Source organism: Schistocerca gregaria, chromosome 7, assembly GCF_023897955.1.
Source record: "Schistocerca gregaria isolate iqSchGreg1 chromosome 7, iqSchGreg1.2, whole genome shotgun sequence".
Classification (NCBI taxonomy): domain Eukaryota; kingdom Metazoa; phylum Arthropoda; class Insecta; order Orthoptera; family Acrididae; genus Schistocerca; species Schistocerca gregaria.
Window position 1 is genome coordinate 199,994,936 of NC_064926.1, and position 20,770 is coordinate 200,015,705.

General features: G+C 39.2%; 1 protein-coding gene across 1 annotated transcript in view; it reads left to right on the forward strand.

The window, feature by feature from the left end:
* LOC126281169 (WD repeat domain phosphoinositide-interacting protein 4-like) overlaps positions 1-20,651 on the forward strand; it is a 39,295-nt gene extending 18,644 nt beyond the window's left edge. Inside the window, exons 7-8 of the mRNA XM_049979848.1 lie at positions 3,187-3,305; positions 11,809-20,651. Coding sequence (XP_049835805.1) covers positions 3,187-3,305; positions 11,809-11,921 — 232 coding nt within the window. The 3' untranslated portion in view covers positions 11,922-20,651. The remainder of the gene's footprint in view (positions 1-3,186; positions 3,306-11,808) is intronic.
* Positions 20,652-20,770: the final 119 nt, after the last annotated feature.

Sequence of the window (20,770 nt, forward strand, 5' to 3'; positions counted from 1 at the left end):
CCATTGGTCTGGCACACCGGTGTCAATGTGTTCTTTTTTCCATTTCCAGGAGTGTATTTTTACATGCTTTTCTGAGTTGAAAATCTGTGCCTGTTGCATCTACATCCATACTCCGCAAGCCACCTGACGGTGTGTGGGGGAGGGTACCCCGAGTACCTCTATGGGTTCTCCCTTCTATTCCAGTCTCGTATTGTTCGTGGAAAGAAGTATTGTCAGTATGCTTCTGTGTGGGCCCTAATCTCTCTGATTTTATCCTCATGGTCTCTTCGTGAGATATACGTGGGAGGTAGCAATATACTGCTTGACTCTTCGGTAAAGGTATGTTCCCGAAACTTTAACAAAAGCCCTTACCAAGCTACTGAGCGTCTCTCCTGCAGAGTCTTCCACTGGAGTTTATCCATCATCTCCGTAATGCTTTCGCGATTACTAAATGATCCTGTAATGAAGCGTGCTGCTCTCTGTTGGATCTTCTCTATCTCTTCTATCAACCCCTATCTGGTACGGATCCCACACTGCTGAGCTGTATTCAAGCAGTGGGCGAACAAGCGTACTGTAACCTACTTCCTTTGTTTTCGGATTGCATTTCCTTAGGATTCTTCCAATGAATCTCAGTCTGGCATCTGCTTTACCGACGATCAACTTAATATGATCATTCCATTTTAAATCACTCCTAATGCGTACTCCCAGATAATTTATGGAATTAACTGCTTCCAGTTGCTGACCTGCTATTTTGTAGCTAAATGATAAGGGATCTATCTTTCTATGTACTCGCAGAACATTACACTTGTCTACATTGAGATTAAATTGCCATTCCCTGCACCATGCATCAATTCGCTGCAGATCCTCCTGCATTTCAGTACAATTTTCCATTGTTACAACCACTCGATACACCACAGCATAATCTGCAAAAAGCCTCAGTGAACTTCCTATGTCATCCACAAGGACATTTATGTATATTGTGAATAGCAACGGTCCTATGACACTCCCCTGCGGCACACCTGAAATCACTCTTACTTCGGAAGACTTCTCTCCATTGAGACTGACATGCTGCGTTCTGTTATCTAGGAACTCTTCAATCCAATCACACAATTGATCTGATAGTCCATGTGCTCTTACTTTGTTCTTTAAACGACTGTGCGGAACTGTATCGAACACCTTGCGGAAGTCAAGAAACACAGCATCTGCCTGTGAACCTGTGTCTATGGCCCTCTGAGTCTCGTGGGCGAATAGCGCGAGCTGGGTTTCACACGATCATCCCTTTCGAAACCCATGCTGATTCCTACAGAGTAGATTTCTAGTCTCCAGAAAAGTCATTATATTCGAATATAATACATATTCCAAAATTCTACAACTGATCGACGTTAGAGCTCGCATCTCGTGGTCGTGCGGTAGCGTTCTCGCTTCCCACGCTTGGGTTCCCGGGTTCGATTCCCGGCGGGGTCAGGGATTTTCTCTGCCTCGTGATGGCTGGATGTTGTGTGATGTCCTTAGGTTAGTTAGGTTTAAGTAGTTCTAAGTTCTAGGGGACTGATGACCATAGATGTTAAGTCCCATAGTGCTCAGATCCATTTGACCCATTTTTTTTTTTGATCGACGTTAGGGATATAGGTCTATAGTTTTGCACATCTGTTCGACGTCCCTTCTTGAAAATGGGGATGACCTGTGCCCTTTTCCAATCCTTTGGAACGCTACGCTCTTCTAGAGACCTACGGTACACTGCTGCAAGAAGGGGGGCAAGTTCCTTCGCGTACTCTGTGTAAAATCGAACTGGTATCCCATCAGGTCCAGCAGCCTTACCTCTTTTGAGCGATTTTAATTGTTTCTCTATCCCTCTGTCGTCTATTTCGATATCTACCATTTTTTCATCTTGCTACCTGTAAATATTTTGAGTGCTTCTTTAATGATGTGGTCCCAGTACATGGAGGTGGGCAAGGCTCTTTCTCTCTGTATTAATGCCATGTCCTGTATTAATACAGAAGATTTTTCTAGTTTACCTAGTCTTCTGTGACATCTGTGTTGCTTGCATTTGTCTTTAAAAGAGCAATGTGCCTGGCCTATGTATAGCTTTCCACACAGACATGGGATCACATTTATTTCTGGTCTTCTTAGACCTAGATCATCTATTACAGAACCCAGCATTGTTTGCACTCAGATACTTTTGATTTTAAAGACACACTGCCAACAGAAGGCAAGAAAAATTCCTAATTGAGTTCTCCGACATCTGAGTTGGGCACATTGCCCGTGCACATTCATTGAGAGTCTACCTTTCCTGCACTGTGCATGCGGGGCCTGCCAGCTCACTTCTCTGGCAGGGTTCTAGGTGTCAATGTCCCAAGCGATGACATTACAGCTTCACCTCTCAGTGCCATCCTTTTTTCTAGTGAGCCAGTGTGTAAACTGGTGAGCCACGACAGGTAGCCATAGTGTGACCTTAGTTACTGAGCAGCTGCCTTGTTTTTGAAGTTTGGACAATATGATCCAATCCTACATCTGGGAACCTTTCAAGAGAAACTTCAGATAGTGCAAGAGACAAATTACTGAGGCTTTGGTGAAGAATGTGGTGTATTGGCTCTTGTTCCATATCATAAAGATATAGTTAATGAGCCTCAACCAGACAAAGGGACCACCCAGGACATTACAATATCACTGAAATAGGGGTACACACATGCACAGACACTCATACTCATGCAAACACAACTCACATATATAACTGCAGTCTCAGGCAACTGAAACCACTCTGCAGGTGTGTGTGTGTGTGTGTGTGTGTGTGTGTGTGTGTGTGTGTGTGAGTGAGTATTTTTGGCAAAGGCATTACTGGCCAAAAACATTATTTATTTGTGACAGTCTTTTTGTTGTGCCTACCTGCAACTCAGCATCTCCGCTATGTGGTGAGTGGCAACTTCTCTTTTCATGATATTGTTACATTCCATCTTGGATTTTCCATTGTTTAAATTAGGAGTGCGATTGGTAAAAAATTTATGTAGTTAAATTTAGTTTTCCTGAGCCAGTTTCTGCGAACTGTTGCAAGGGTATGGTAGAGTAAACCAAAAGTTGTCATGTAATAAAGAGTTGATGTACAACATTATTAAGTATGATTCTTTCTGAATTACAATGTTTTATAAGAGAAACAATTTGTATCCAACTGAAAAAAATACTCATATAAGTGTTGCTTATTTTAATGGGCAGTTTCTCCAAAATGGGCTTCCTCGGTAACTACGTGGAATCACAGTGGGCACTCGCCAATTTCACAGTACCCCCTGAATGTGCCTGTATCTGTGCCTTTGGATCACGTACATCTGTTGTTGGTAAGTACCACCATATGGAAATGTGCAAAAGTTGTTAAATGATGTATAGTCTCTGTAGGGCAATAGTCCTGTAAATTGTAAAACATGTTCACAAGTGCTGGTATTGTTATGTTATTACAGTTTCTTCAACAGGTGTTGTTTGAATGTTTGTGTGTTTCACCAGACTTTACAACTTTATTGAAAATTCAGAACAAATTATAACTCAGCAAACCAAACGTGGTTAGTTGGTCATGTGGTACCACTGTCGCATTTACACCCGAGAAGCAGACACGGTGGTAGCAATAATATAAACTGAAGTACTCGTGCAAGTGGAGTGCTGTCACATGGTACACCTCTTTACATATCACTTAATGAAATATCTATTTGGAAAAAGAACAGGAAAAAACATATAAACAATGTAGGAACAGGCAGATTGCTATTTACCATAAAGAAAATATGTTAAGTTGCAGTCCGGCACAGTTGACACTTATGCAAAGCTTTTGGCCACAGCCTTCAACAACAAAAGAAAAATAGAGAAATACACATCATTCTCTCACACAAGCAAGCACAACTCATACGCACTTGACCGCCAAATTCGGCAGCTCAGGCCAGGATACCTAAGACATATAGTATTTCTCATGTTAGCTGCCAACTCTATTTGAAACTGTACTGACTGATTTTATTCAGTTTCCCATCTGTCAGGGAATCTTTCCTCCAGTAGTCATCACAAACTGTTTTGGCTGTTTTGTGGTCTACTGGTTAGAATATTTGGCCGATAATGCCAAGGTCACAGATTAGAATGTAGGCAACCACTTCAGATTTTATTCTGTTGGAAAGGCCTGGAAGGCAGTTCTCCCAGGTGAAAAGCTTCTTGAATATAAAAGCAGCAAAATTGAGATGCAATTCACTGCATTAATGTGACATTGAAAGGATTGCACCAGGCACAAACAACATTTGTTTATTAGGAGCAAAAGCATGAGCTTTTGTTTATTTGAGTTAGAGAATGATATGCTTGATGTATTAAGGGTGTGGTTCTCATTCTTTACGAGATTCCAGACAAATTTTGTAGGATTCAAGTCTAGATGGCTTAACGGAAGTAGGTAGGGAACCATTTTCTTGCAGAATATTGTCAGTGTAGTAAAGATGAGAAGGTTTGTGTTCCTTAATTAATCCCAGAAGTTTGGCTTTCCTTGTCACTATATACTTTTAATTTTTTATGTTCATTCCTGTAATATTCATGAAGGAAAAATGACCACAGAATGAAATTCTACATTGATAGCAGTCAAAAATTGCATGGCACTGTTTTTTTGACACTACTTGTCAGACACTGTACTTTTCAACATTTATTCATTGTGGTGTGTATGAAAAATAAATCATCCACCTTTTAAAATCAAATCCCATTGGTGCAACAGTTTTCTCTGGGTTTCTTTGCTGTCCTTGAGTCCTGTCTTGTGTGACAAAAACTGTGAAGGTTTTGCAGGAATAGTTTTCTTTGTATTAGTTATAACGCCAAAAAAAAATTTCTAATATATCATCAGTGAAATATTTGTTGTGCACATTCTACTTCTTTTGCTTTGCGTTAGGTACTTGAATACAACCCCAGTTGACATTCTGTCCATCCTTCCACAATTTGCACACATTGACCTACTCAGGTTTCAATTTCCACCATTTGTTTGCATTTCCTATCAACTTCTCTGTTGGAACTCTCACACCTTTGTTGTTCTCATTGTAGGTAAAATTAATGTTGTTGGCAGCAAGTTGTGGCTTACCATGAAAGTATTTCATGGTAAGCCACTTTTTTCATTTCATTTCACTTTTCATGATCACTTTTTATTCTTGCACTGTGTTTTGTGCTTGCACTGCAAGGTAACAGTGTGTGTTTCTTTACCTTGTGATTACTGTGCCATGAAGTGGGTGCTTTACTGGTCTGACATACTTAGGCTGGATTTCAGCATACGACTGAGAGTGAAGCTGGCTTGGACTCACAGTGTAAGCTGTCAGTCGGCCGGTAGAGTGCACTGTGGAGAGGCTGCATGCACATCTGAGAGTAAAGGGCTCTGCCAGGGCTAGCATCTTGCAATTTCTGTGGCATGCTGTACAGCTGTGTGACCAAATCACTGGTGTGGAATCTGACATGGGTCATTGCGCTCCTCCCCCACTTGGGGGTGGGGCATTTGCTTATTCCTGGGCAAGGAATGGATGGCCACGATTGGAGATGGTACCCGTGTCCATGAAGGCCCCACAGGCGAGATGGAATAGCAATTCCCAGTCAGTAGAGAACTTGGAATATGGGTGCAACTGGACTCGAGGAATGCCCAGATGCCCCCCTGTGGGAGTATGAGCTGACGGGACTGGTAACAGGCATTCCGAGCCAGGATTCATAGCCGCATCCAGTGGTGACAGGGAGTTGGAAGTGACTCCACCACAAGATACATCGAACTGGCAGGAGGCGTGTCTACCAGCTGGAGGGGCACTGGAGCTGCTGACAGTGGCTGTGTTGTTGAAGGCTCATCGGATGGAACTCACACAGGTGGAAACTGAGGCTCGAACGCTATTGAATAGACACCAACCAGCAACCAACACACTGGTGAAGGCGGTGGTGTGGCAGGAATGGGTGGGTGGGTGCCCACCTGGACGCAGAGGTCGCCAGTAACCAGCAGGGGTGCCGACCAAAACCACGAGCCCAGACTGCCCTACCTGTCGGAAAGTGTGGCACAGATGAACACAATGATGGGCAAGAATCCAGATGGAGGAGATGGAGCAGCGTCCACAGTTGGCACCTGTGGAAAACCTCGGCAGGGGTACGGGAACCAATAGCAGTCGTCCAGTAGGTCATCAGAAAAAACAGTAATGCCTCCTCAGCAGTAAAGTCCTGCAGGTACTTCTTCATCTGGTCTTGAAGGTGTGAACCATGCAGTCAGCTTCCCTGTTAGATTGGAGGTGGAAGGGAGGGTAGTGAAAATGGTGAATGCCTGATTGCATGCAGAAATCATGATATGCATGGGACAGGAACTGAAGTCCATTATCGAAATGGGAGTAGCCATGAGATCTTCAACAGAAAAAATAAGAAAGAGACAGAATAGTAAATATAGTACTAGTGAAGAACATTGAACCATGTATGGAGAACATGTCAATGACAATCAGCCAGAACACAGTCAGAAATATACTTGCAAAATCCACATGAGCGCATTTCCAGGGCTTGGTTGATGGAGGGTGCGGGGAAAATGAAGCCTTGTAAACCATTGACTAGCACACTGGGGACTCACAGTAACTAAATACTCCAGCTCCCAGTCAATGCCTGGCCTGTACACATATGTGTGAGTCAATAGGAAACACTCCAGTGCCCTCATGCCACAGCTTTAAGACCTTCCACCACAAACTCCTGAGAGTGATCACCCTGGGAGCTGTGTCATCCATGGAGAAGAGGAGGAGCCCCTCAAAGACTGAGAGATGATGATGCAAGACAAATTAGTAATGAAGCAGACCAGATGTGTGGCCCAGAGGACAATGCAACCAAACCTTCTGGGTGAGGTGGATAACCTGCTTCAGGGCAGGGTCAGGTGTTGCGGCCTTGGTGACCTGGGTGCTAGTGATCACTTGGTGAGAGGCAACACCCAAATGACAAAACATGCGCTCCTCTCGATCAAATTCGTGGTCCGGACCGACGGGGGCAGTCTGAATAAGATGCCTAAGTTGGCATGGTGCCCCATAGGGCAAAAATTGATGTTGCAGTGCTATTTGGAGAGGAATGAGGCCCACTGCTGCAACCTGTGGGCTACTTTATTGGGGATCCAGACAGATGGACTGAATAATGAAACAAAAGGCTTGTGGTCTGTAATGAGTTCAAATTTGGTGCCATACAAGAATGTGTGAAATTTGATGAGTGCATACCCAATGGCCAGAGCCGCCTCCTCAACCTGCGAGTAGTGAGCTTGTGCTGGACTGAGAGTTTTGGATACAAAAGCTAGTGGCTGCTCTGAGTTGTCTGCATTCCTATTGGCAAGGACTGTGAGGTTTCCATACCCAAAACTAGTGGTTTGTTAGGATCAAAAGTAGCTAGACATGGTTCCAACCTGGGGTGCTCCTTCCTAACCTAACCTAACCAGCATGGAAAAGGCCTAGTTGCATGCTGGAGACCAAGCAAAGGAAGAACCCTTGTGGAGGAGGAGGTAGAGAAGGTATGCAACAATTGACACCAATGGTAATTGGCAGTTTTGTACAACAACAAGGGATGTGACAGGTCCATAATGGCCTTGACCAGATTCACCAAGGGCTGGACACCCTGCTGTGATATGGTGTGGCGCAGATACTCAAGAGAGGGTTGGAGAACTTTAGACTTCCGTAGATTGCAATGCAGACCCACAGCCTAAAGATTTTCAAAAAGAGCCCAGAGATTGTGCAGGTGGTCGCTCATATTATGTCTGGTAATGGCAGTGTCGTCCAAGAAGTTGAAACAGGGTGGAATAGTGGATATGACCTGTTCCAGATAGTGTTGAAAAATTGCGGGGGCACTTGCCATGTCAAACATTGACCATTGGTATTGATACAGGCTGAAAGGTGTATTAAGAACCTTGATACAGTTTGACTCCTCATCCAATGGTGACTAGTGGTATGATTTGTAAAGGTTGAGTTTGGAGAAGAACTAATCCCCTGCTCTTCCGAATTTGGCAGTAGGTATATGTCAATCATGGACCACGAATTCACGATGACTTTAAAATCACCACAAAATCACGGTTTGCCAGAGGGTTTCACAATGATAGCAAGGAGTGTGGGATATGATCTAGAGGAGTGGACTGGGAACCATAGATGAGAGACAAGCAGTCAGTCCAGTTTTGTGTGGACTTGGTAGCAGAAGACTAGAGTTGGGGATTTTCTCCGCCTGAGGACTGGGTGTTTGTGTTGTCCTCATCATCATTCTGGAAGTGGTGAGACTAGAAATGGAAAGATTGGGAACTTGTACGGTATTGATGACCTTGATGTTCAGTGCCCCACAAATCATCATTATTATCATCACCACCACCCACCATCACAATGCTATCAGGAGGCAGCAGCTGGAATACAGTTTAGGTGGTGCATGGATGCAGCCAGACCACCCTGCACCACAGTGACAACACACCATGCTTACAGCTATCGACTAGCAGAATGCAAGACCTCATACGACTGGGCAATGGATGACAACACCTGGTCAAGGGAAGGGTGCCCATTATCAGACTTCCTTAAATGGGGTGGAGCTGATGATGACTTCACGAACCATGACATCATGACATCCGACGTACAACTCTTTTGACTTGGACATGAGAATACGGCAATTGTGACTAAAGCTGTGGAGAGCTGTGTCCCATGCACGATTAGACTGATGGGCCTGTTTCTTGCATTGGTAGAATTTAACACTAGCAGCCATGATGCGCATGTGGTGGCAATTGTAGGAACATAAAAATAAGCATAAATTGTCAAAAGAAAATGAAGAAGGTACTTGAAATGCGGCAACTGCCGCAATACCTGATACAAGATGGGAGAAATCCATTACAAAAACAATGCACAACATACCTATCATCCGTAATGTGGAAGGTGTGGAATTGTTACTGTAAGTGTTGTTCGTGCGCTTCCCAATCTTCCATTGCCTCATCATACGATGGAAGCAGAGGAGTAAACATAGCTGGAGACAAAGACGGGAGGGCAATGGCGGCACAGCCTGTCGTGTGACCGTACGGAGTTTGGTCTGTTGTTGCCCCAACATTTTAAGCAGAGCTTCCATGTCACAACAAGAAAAATGTCACAACAAAATGCAAAAAGCAGCCATACAACAAATTGTGAGAAAAACAACCCTACTCATTGCCAGTGTGTTTTAACTGAAAGAACACACAGATAACAACAAACACAACCCTTTATTGCTTCAAGAATACTGGTGCAGGGAAACACTTGCCACGGAGTGGCTGCACTACTAGTCTGAGGCGCATAGACTGAATGTCAATGTACGACTGAGCATGAGGCTGGCTGTGCCTGACTCTGTAAGCCATCGGCCAGCCGGTAGAGTGCGCTACAGAGAGGCTGCGTGCACATCCGAGAGTAGAGGCCTCTGCGGTGCTAGCGTCTTGAGATTTCTGTGGTGTGCCGTACAGTTGCGCTCCTGCATCGCAGATGTTGAATAATCTTGTACGGAGCACTAAAGCTTTGAACAACCTGCCTTATTTCTGTAACTTGCTGCCATCAAATCATTATCTTTTCTCCTCCCTTAAGGCGCACACAAGTGGAGCTAAATTTTCAACCAATGAGCAGGTGCAGAAAGAGGCTCTGAAGTGGGATAGGAGCAGGTGGGAGAGTACTTTGAGGAGGGCATAAAGATGTTTGTGCCACGACTCAGGACATGCATAGGAGAGGACAGTGATCTTGTGAAAAAATAGTCGACAAGTGTATCAACATCCTGTAATTTTGTGTTAGACACACTTTTTCTTAAAAGAAGAAGATCTAGTACATGACTACATGTACTTTCTGAACATACCTCGTACTTAGTTCCTATTTACAATATAAAACAAGCATAGTGTTCACTATTCACCTAGCAAGTATTGTAAGTGACTTTAGTGTTTTAATTTTGCGGAACATTTTCATAGTCAGCTCACTGGACAAAATATTAGTCTCCCTCTCACTTTAAAAAAAGCACCCTGGTCTCTTTTGGGAACTGTGGATGATTTAGAACTGGTCCTAGATAGTCTGTGACTGTTCACTCCAGACGTAAGTCATTGCTGTGAAGTGAGACGAATGTGCTAGTCAGTTGTGTGCGATCAGCACAGTAAGACGGGTTGATTTTGATATGTGATAGCATGGCAAAAACAGTAATAGTATTTGAACATAATTACACCATAAATGGAGGTGCCCAATTTGCTGGTGAATCAAGGTGTACTTTCCAACATTCCTGTGAGGAATGGTGTACCTGCTCACTCAGCAGTGGTCGTAAAAAGATCATAACCGACAGGGACCAGAGAAGAGTGTCACACCTTGGTTTCAAACCTGACAGGAATCAACACCTCAGTGAATGCGTGTCTGTCTTGACCAGTTTCTGAGTGAACATTGTGATGGGAACTGGATTCGGTAGACATACAGAGTTGGCTACCTTGCAATAGGCTGCCACTTGCAGGAGCGCACAAAGCTGCACATTCTTAATTGACAAAACGGCATGGAAACTGTGGCTGTCATACCATAAAGTGGGCCATTCATTCAATCAGATTACTGTGAACATGAACCAGGATATTTATTTCAATATTCTACATCTTTGTGATGAATATGCTGTGAATAATCTTACCTTGCAAGATGACAGCAGCCATCATCACAGAGCTGTGTGCACATGTCCCTAGTTCGATGAATACTCTGGCACCCCATCACACCCTGCTAAATCCTGTAGCAAATGTCTGGGATTAATTAGAAAAGCAGGTCAAATGCAGCACATAGTACCCACACAGTTTGATAGGCCTATGAGATCTTAATCACCAATGGGCTTGGCTTGACAAGGTGTACCTGAAGAAATACTACCCTCTTTGAACTGAGGCCATTATCAAGACTAGGAGCAGTGTTAAGAGTCACATGATTTTTACGTGATGTCACCTGATGATGACTAAGTTTTTGTCCAGTGTGCTTACAACAGAGTTGTTACCATAGTTTTAGAGCAATGTTCTAAACATACTGCTAAGTTCGTACATTATGTGGCTAATATTAATCTAAATGAAACAGTTGTAGAAAGCTATTATACTAAGTATCTTGTGGTTACTAATAGAAGATTCTCTTAACATCTCTCAGCACAAGTGTTTGATGTATTCTTGGTCGAAACAAATAAACTGAATATAAACCAAAACTGAAAAAAAACCAGTTTTATTGTAGGATATATTTTGTAATGCCACTTGAGAATGGTCACTATTCAAGCTCTATTTCTGGTCCCCCCTCCCCACAGTTCCCTTTTCATGGCTGGATCCTCCTACACACAACCAGCCTCTCATGTCTCCCCCATCCTGCCACTCCAGCCCCCTTCCAGCAACATTTATTTTTAATAGCACACTCGAATGACATAACAAGATATGTTTTAACTTTGAAAATGCCTTTTCTGACCATGGCGCCGAAACTAGTGACGTGGGAGAAGACTGGTACTGGCTTCTTACAAATGTATTACTGCAAATGCTAGCCACTTTTTCTCCCATGATGTGCTTTGTAGGCTTACACGCTCATCAAGTAGTTTCCCTGTATTGCTCAGTCTTTTTTCTGTGATTGTGTTTTAAGAATGACCCTTTTAACTGGAAGTGTAATGATTGCTTTTGAACTTCATAAAATGTTGAACATACTAGAATATTTGAAGCTCAGGGGAAGAATTTGATAACTGACACACATTCCTTAAACACAGTCCGGGCTGTTTAGTAGATGTAAAAAGTTAAACAGACAGAACAAACTTTTTTTTCTTGCAATTGTATGCAGTATTAATCAGAGCTTTAGTGTTTATTTGCTGTTTTGTGATGTTAATGATGCTCACTACTAAATGTTTCAGCTGTGTGCTTGGATGGCACGTTCCATAAATACGTCTTCAATTCCGATGGCAATTGCAACCGTGAAGCATTTGATGTTTTCCTTGATGTATGTGAAGATGATGACACTTGCTGACAGCAGCCAGTGGTTCACAGAAACAGGGAAACAGTAACTTCTGTACATAGTACATTAGACTGTGTGTCTAGAACTGCTTGCACTCCCCTGCAGGAGGATATTTACAGCTATATTTTACACAACTCATTTGAAAGTGAACTGTTGTCATTTTGTGCTTGCTATTTGTGGATTTTTGCTTTTGTACAAATATATTACAAATGTGTATTTAATGTGTTGACTGCTGTCCAGTAATGGAAAATTGTGTTTATTTTGTCTCGAGACATGCTTTCACAGCAGCATTGTTTCATCCGTATAGAGTCTTAAAAAGCAGCTATGCACAAATTATTGTTTTATTGTAAATACATCCAAGGGCTATGTGTGCTAATTCCACTGCCAGCAGTTGTACATAAAGTGCTCAGAAAATGGAGAAAACAACAAATAATTTGTTTACTATACAGCTAATGGGACATTGTGTTCGAATGTGTTCATTGTTAGCTAAATGAAAGACATGAATGGTGTTTGATGAAAAGATCTTTAAATTTAACACTATGCATTTTGCTAAACATGGTGCATATATTGGTGGTTTTCCACATGATGGATATTTGTGTGTCACTTTCAGGATTTTGTGGAATGTGATGGAGACAATGTGATTGTTTTTAGGGTAAGTGGATCTCTGCAAAGTTTGCAGTTTTTATGTGTAATCCACAGAGTTCCTGCTGTTCTGGAATATAGTTGCTAGTTTTGTTAGTTTGGATATGAGTACTGTTGGTTCTGTTTCAGCATGAAATAAATTCTACAAAAAGCATGACTTAGATGTTAGGAATGTCTGTCTGTCTGTAAAAGAACCAATATCTAAGAAAGTTTTTAAGTTGTGTTGAATTTCTCCCTATCATATCTGTACAGGTGTGAGGTATTGCTGTAAAGGAATTGTCACAGTGTGATACAATTATTGAGCATTCTCAATTCATCCATGATATAGCATGGCATAAAAATGCCGCTTAAAAGTAATCACATATAGTTTTTTCTAGGTGATTCATCAGAAGGTAAAATTAGGGTATCTGCAACATATTATATTTTCTGAATACCAGTGTGACTGGTAGTGGAACTGATAAAGGTGAATGTTTTACTTAAATATTTAATTTTGATTTTTGTAAGCCATGAACTTACAAAAATTTCTTTGTTCTGATTGTTGTTCTTCTTTGTGTTTGTATGCTTTCCTGTCAGTGTTGTAGTTCAAATAGAGTAGTTCTTGGAAACATTCAGTCAACCAGTTGTAATAAATCTTATTCCCTAGCATATTTTTTGTCATGCCCACTAATTATAATGTGAAAGCCAGATAAGGTTGGAGATACTAGTTAACTGCTTCATGGAGAATAGCCTTCTTTTACAGTATGGTTATAAATAGTTCTTCACTTCAGGCAAGAGAAGAAATTACTGCTTATCTTCTCCAGAATGATTCAACATTTGTTGTTCTATTTCCTCCAGTAGATGTTTGTGGTGTAATGTACTATTGTTCCTCTCCTCCTTGCTGAGCATTTCTTCCATTTATGTCTCTGTGATGTTCATGTATTCTACTCATATGGCATGCTTTCCCTTTCATTGACCCAGTAAGTTGGTTTTGTTGGTGAAGTATAATAAAACCTGGGCATAAGTTAAGTTTTAACTGTGCTTAGTGTCAACAGAATCTAGAACATGAAATCACATTTCTTGTCAGCTTCCATTTTTTCCATGCCTTGCCTTAATTTTTTAATTGTTGTTAAATGTAATATCAGTATCTTTGTAATAAGTATATATCAAAGTTTTTTATTATATCACTATTGATTAGTGGGCCATCAGTCATTAAGTTACTTCTGCAAATTGTTTAGTAGTTGTAGCATATTCTTTGAATTTTTATGCGTGAAATATTAATAACAAATTATAGTTATTTCTTATTTGAATCTGTTTATTTGAAAATTTTTGGTGAATCCTTATTTAATCAGTTTGTTACAACTATCAAAAGCAATTCTCTCACAATTTCTCTTTAGTCTGTCTTTTATTTACTTGCCTCTACGCTACTATTTATACTGAACAATTATTTTAGTTCTTTATTCTATTGTAGCGCTGCATATGTTTTTTACACTTATTAATTAAAAACAAATTCATACGGTTACCAGTTGATAAATTAATGTATGTAGGAGACCTGTGTACAAAGTGAGATATTTAATGTGTCTAATTAGTGACACACATTTCAATTTAATAAAATGACTGTAATTTGAGCAGAACTGCCTTGTTGCACTGCATAACATTCTGCAGCTCTTGGAAGTGCATCCTCTTGCAAGCAGTACATTTTTATCAGTCATAATTTTTAAAGATAAGCCATAGACTGATGTCAGTGTACATTTAGAAAAATGTATGTTTGTCTTCCATTTCTAGAAATTCAGTAAAATGGTTTCTGTCAAAATTAGTCTCATTTATATGTTCTGAGTACCTGACAATCTGTTAATAACAATTCCTATCTTTCTTTTACATTGTAGTTATATATTAAGAAGTCATTTAATTTTTTATCTAACTTGATAAATAGTTTTTATTGCTTCAATTAAGTTACATTTCTTGACAGTGTGTCAAACTGAGTCAATATATTATTGGTTTTATTACATAAACAGGGTTAAAGTTTATCTCAGTGTAAATGTACTAAGCCATGCAGTATGTTTGTAGTATTTTGCCGTATCTGTGTGAAATAGTTGAATAAGAATAAAATAACAATTTTGGCAGATTAAAATTGAGCACCAAATCAGAACTCAAAATACAGATCTATTATCCAAACATGGCTCATAGACAGGGTGAAAGCTTCATTCAGCCAGTATATTCTCCACATTTCTGCAAACCCCACCTAAATGTTCCTGCACATATACTAAAGAGTGAAAATTTTGTTTAAGAAATAGCACTTCAAACAAGGTTTTCAACTTGGGAAACCAGTATGCAACACACTCATGTTGGGGTTTGTAAAAATGAGGTAGAGGCACAGAAAGTTTGGAACTTCGAGTAATTACAAATTGCTTGCTCAGATGGCTGTGTTGCCTGTGGAAGACAAGTATCTGGAGGCATGTCTGTCTGGCACACGGTTTTCATTTTCAACATATTCCGCTCCTTTGCTCATATATCAGCATCTTAATCAAACAGTTCTAAATGTTTGTATATACATCCTCTATTTGCTTACTGTATGATCCACTTTGTCAGTAACTAAAACTTGAAAAAGAAATAGATATAAAATTTCACATTAAAATTTAGCTTTGACTTCACAAGTTGCTATAGTTAGCAGAAGTTAAACCTAGAGATAATGTGGGTGAGCCAAAATTCAGTTACCAACAATGGCTTTTTTGCTGGAAAAAGTATTGTGTAATGGACAGCAGTCACCTGATTCTGTGATACAAAGCCTTGCTTACAAAATTCAAATGTGCTGATTTAACTTGTTTGTATACCCTAAAAATAATTTTCCCTTTTGAGATGTATTCTCTGTGAACAGTGCCTTTTTCTTTGAAAGAGAGATTGCTGTCTTGACATGGACCTTTGAGGACCAAATTTTGTTTGTTGTATAAGAATTTTTTTTCAATTCATACAAATGACTTGTGTTCTTTTTTTTTTTATCTAAGTGTATGTTTCTTTTGTGTTATAAACTCTGCAAAAACTGAATTTGTTGTGCTCATAAGTAGGTTCCATGTCCACTTTCCTGTTGCATACTGAAGCACATTATATTTCAGATGTTGATCTCAGATGTCATCTCCCTGTATTTCATCTGATTTTGTCCTTTGCCTCTTTCTTAATTTGCTGATAATTTCAGCTATTTTCAGCGCCGTCCAGTGTTCCAGGCCTCCTCCTCTTTCTTGTGTGAATTATGTATGTTATTTGAAATGACTTTAGTAGAATTGCATCATGCTTTAACCGTTTCCTCTGAATGATGCCTTATACCCTTTGACAATAAATGTACATCTCATTTATCCTTCCATTGCACAACCAACACCATACCTTCAAAGATATGTCAGTGAATTTTTCATCATTTCTACTCTGTATGGAACATTTATTTTGACACCAAGCCTCATTACATCTGTCAGGGAGGAAATGTTGACAATGTGCTCTTCAGCATCAGCATTTGGTAGAACTTGCATGATTGATATGACATAGTTTCAAGCTATATTTGTGTGGTGTATTCTATATATCTGGAACCCCTTACCAGGGACAAAATCAGTAATTAAAAATTCTAACATATATCCCAGAAAACACTTACTAATGCCCAAGGCCATTAAAAATTGGGGAATTTAAATACCATAGCTGATGGTATCTAAGAGATCGACAATACATACATATTCTGCAAAGACTGTAAAGTTTAAGGTAAAGGATACTTAGCATGCTACCACACAAAGGCTTCCCTCCTATTCCAATCATGTGTGAAGTGCAGAAGGAACAACTGCTTAAATGCAGAGACAAGGCTAAATATCTTCTCTTACTCCAAGCTGAAACAGACAGCAAGCTAGAAAAATGATACTGTGCCTGTACATTAATCAACCTCACAGAATAGTTAAACATATTTATTCATCAATTACGGAACTGAAAAGCAAAGTGTGTAAGATAAGCATGAATATAATGATACAGTTTTCTCCACAGTGTTGAAATTATAGGATTCAAGCTACTTATTGAATAGCATGTTGACACAGCAACCCATCATGTTACCAACCATATGTACTGCCTCTTGGTGAGCAGTTTTGCATAACCTGCTGTAGACAGTTGTCTTCAACAGAAATACTCTGCGCTACCCATGTAATTATTTATTATTATGTATTATTTACATTCTGTCAGATCTTTCCTTACAATATATATGTATTAGTTAGTCATCTTCAAAATTACTTTATAGCAATAATCAACTGAAACCCCTGTTCAATGTGAAAACTTTGATCAAAAATTAAAGTTGACAGAATCTCCTATGTAATCTTTCATCCTCAGTTCTTATCATCAGGAAAGAAATTCCACTCAGCTTCATCATATACTGCTGATTTGTTTACCATAAAACACTTGTTGCTGCCATCTGATTCACTTTAGTTTTGCTTTGAGGCATTGTTTTGTGTAGATTCAAATGGAGAGATGTTTGTGAAAAATTCGAAGCCCCTGAAATCTTCACTCTGTTGATTGTTTCCCATTGCAGTGGATAATATAGATGTTTGTCATGTAAGAATAAGAATAAGAACATGGACTTAAAAATACTTTCTTGAAATTTTGCTATGTTGTACCAGACAAGCATTATAAGCAGGAAACAAGTAATACCACCCAGAACAGGGTGCCGGAGACGAGTAATCACAGTCTCTTTTAGTATGACCAAAATAGGGTTCTATTTAAAGAGAATACATATGTACCTATGGCAGATGTGGTTATGAAGTTTGTGTCTACTTTCCAGATGTTGAATTACAATTTAAAGTTTTCTCTCATAATGACTGTAAAAATTTTGCGTAATTTGTTTATATTGAGTAATATGTTCCTATACCAGTTGTAAAGAATCTTTTTTAAAAGAGGACTACATAAATGCATAGGCAACAATTAATGCACTTGGCTGTGAGTACATTGACATTAATTTTTTCTGTTATTTTTATGTTAGAAATAGTGTTAACCCATCATTTTCACCGATTTAAGAGTTTTAGTTTGTCTTTTTAATGTCTGTTGACATTTGAAGAACCAAACTGTTCAATTACGTGATCAGTCAAAATTATGGACCATGCCAGTACTTGTACCAAGATATATTCAAATTTTTTTTCCATGGTCTCAGGGTTGTTATGCGATGGCTGTTAACAAAGCATATACGTCATGAACAGTAAAAACCCTAAGGTTGTGGAGGTGCCTAACTCCTCATTGTATCCTCTGTATCCTTTCTCCCTGAGGCACTAGTCACACAAAATCATATGAGAGTCTAGAAAGTCTCAAAGGAAAGAGAGATGGTGGTATTGAGTTGAAGCTTAGAGTAAGTGTATGGGACAGTGCAGTTTGCCTGTCAAGCATACAATTTGAACTTTCCTTCAATCTAATGTATACTTGCAAATGAGTAGAATAACACCAGAACCTTTAATAAGAAGTTTGCAGATATCAGCTTTCCCCTCATTCTCTCTCTCTCTCTCTCTCTCTCTCTCTCTCTCTCTCTCTCTCTCTCTCTCTCCAAAATATACATCCATAACCTTTAAACTACCTGTGGTGATTTTTGTTTTACAATAACATCATCTCCCACCAACCTCAAACATCAGTCACACTTTTGTTTTTAATGTAACTGTCAATTTATAAATGAAAAATGTTAATTAGTGACACAATGTGTATTAGTGTAGAGAAAGATGGAAATTGTGTACAGTCTTAAACATTTGGAACCAAAAAGAGGAAATAAAAAATGACAACTGGTAGAATGTAATGCAGCATCAGAAGAGTTACCATACAACAGAAATTAAACAATGGAGATCAGCACATTATTTTCAGATTGACAATTAAATCTATGTGAATGCTGAGAATGAAGTTAACATACAAGAGACTAGAAGAAGAAAGTGATAAAGAAGGCAATGGCAAGAACAGAAAGAATGTGCATGTTCAGATGAATAATGAAGGGAGATGGAAGAAACATTGACGGACTCAGTAGTAGTACAAATTACTGTAAGTAACCAGGAGGAGAGTGCTAAGAGCCTAGCACATTCTAGAGAACAGATTTTGGTTTGTGATTTCCTGAAGATCAGGTGGTATTCAGGTAGCTGATTTTATGAACAGTCATCCATGTACCCTCATGTTAACAGACTACACTCTTTGGCTGTATGCATTTTTTTTGTAACTCGAAGGTCTGAATATGTTAATGAACACTGTCCTGAGTGTTCCTCAATTTCTGTGAGTCTGATCCATTATCAGCTTATGCTCTTTAATTACACAGTCCTATTTATCATTATTAATAACCAAATTGTATTTAAAGTAACCATACTGCTTGTATTTTGTTTTTCGTTTTTGTTGGTGACTCATTGTTCCAATTTATAGAAACAGGTTTCGCATGAAATGGTGAAAAAAACAGTAGCTTATACTTCTGCCATTACAGATATCACAAAAAGGAAGATGATTCTTGCTGTGTTTTATATTCCAAACAATGCCAATTTTGTATTTGCTTAAATGTTGAGTTTTATTGGACTGGATGCTCTGTATTGGATCTGTAGTGATCGTAAAGTGATCATGTTTAATAAGGAATGTTGCCTTTTGAGTTATTAACAACAGAATTTCTGATTATGGTAACACACGCCCAATTTTGCTGAGAAATTGCAATGTCCATATTAGTGTTAGTTACTCAATTAATGATTTGTTGACATGTTTCAGTTTGTCCCCTTGTGGTTGATGTACTATTTAAAGCTACCAATACTAACTTAAAAAAAAATCTTCCAGCAAGAATATTCCACTATAGACAGCATGGTCATCTGTATCCAAATTTTTGATACCAAAATTTCTTCTCTAAACGCAACCATGAGTAAACTGCAAATGATTTTTAAACATTACAAAAATAACTATGCAATTTTAAAAAAATAGAATCATCAAAATAATGCACCAGTGTTTGGTGATTTGTAGAACTGTCCATATATGATTTTACTACAGTTTTTTAGCCTCCATTTTTAATTCTTAGTTGTGCAGGCAATTCACAGGTGCTGTGAAACCCTGAATGTACTAACAGTTACAATTTTACTATAATATGTAAAAGAGATTTCTTTTGTTGTTGTTATGCTCTGATGATTATGCAGTGTGGCATGTTGTCCGTTTCTTCACCTGCCTGTAAATGGGTTTCGGCCAGTGGATTTAACATATGAGAGTCTGCCATTCTAACCAGTGCGGGATTCTACACAAATAAGATTCAGATTTTCCTAGAATATCTCAAAATAATTTTGTTTGTGTCATGCAAACATTTTGTTCATTATTCATCTAATAGTTTGTGCAGTAGTTACCGTCAATGGTAAGAAATTTTGGAGCCATTGGTAATCTTATTTTCAGGTAGCCAACATTAATTGTTGTAAGCCAGTTGCAGATTCAGAATAGATTGTATATGGCTTACCCTAATCTCCAAACATAATTGTTCAGTCAAGACTTATTACTTCCTTCTTACTTTCCTTCATACTTTTGTTAGCAATTCTTACACATACAGGGTTTTTGGTTTCATTCCTTTCACTCGCAATGTATTCCCTTCCATATGTTGTGAACACAGTGTTTCATCTTCTAGCCTCAGATGTGGCTAATTCTCTACAGAACGACTTCCACCACTTCACCAAACCACATTTTTCTGATGGTAGTTTGCTAACAAAACAATTGGCCAGTAGCATGAAGTAATGTCATTGTGTTCTTCAGTGTAAGGGCTGGTTTCATACAGCTCTATATTGTGCCAAAATGTACAAGGACTGTCCCATATTGTGAAATTATAATGTACTTCTGTATACTCAAATTAGCCTCATTTAATGCATCACACTGCTGCATTGTATCTATCCTTTATCAGAGGTTCAGTGTTACTTATTGACTGTTTGTTGCATATAGTTTTCAGACATTTCCATAAGCCATAACATAGGGTCAGCTCATTTTGTGCTCTTAAAGAAAATTCAGAGGCAATCAAATGTATTTGCTCCTATTATATAAACTGAGTACAGCAAAGAACTTTTTGGGGGTTATTTCGTATGTCACAGAGAAAATAACAGGAAGTTACAGACACCTCTAGTACACACTGAGGCTTTTTTTTTTTTTTTTTTAAAAAAACTAGAGGTATTGCTCTGTTTTGGTTTGTCAACAGGTGATGTAACAATTCTGCTTATAAGATTTTTATGTTTGTCACTGAGCTGGTATGAAGAGGGTGCTATAGCAGA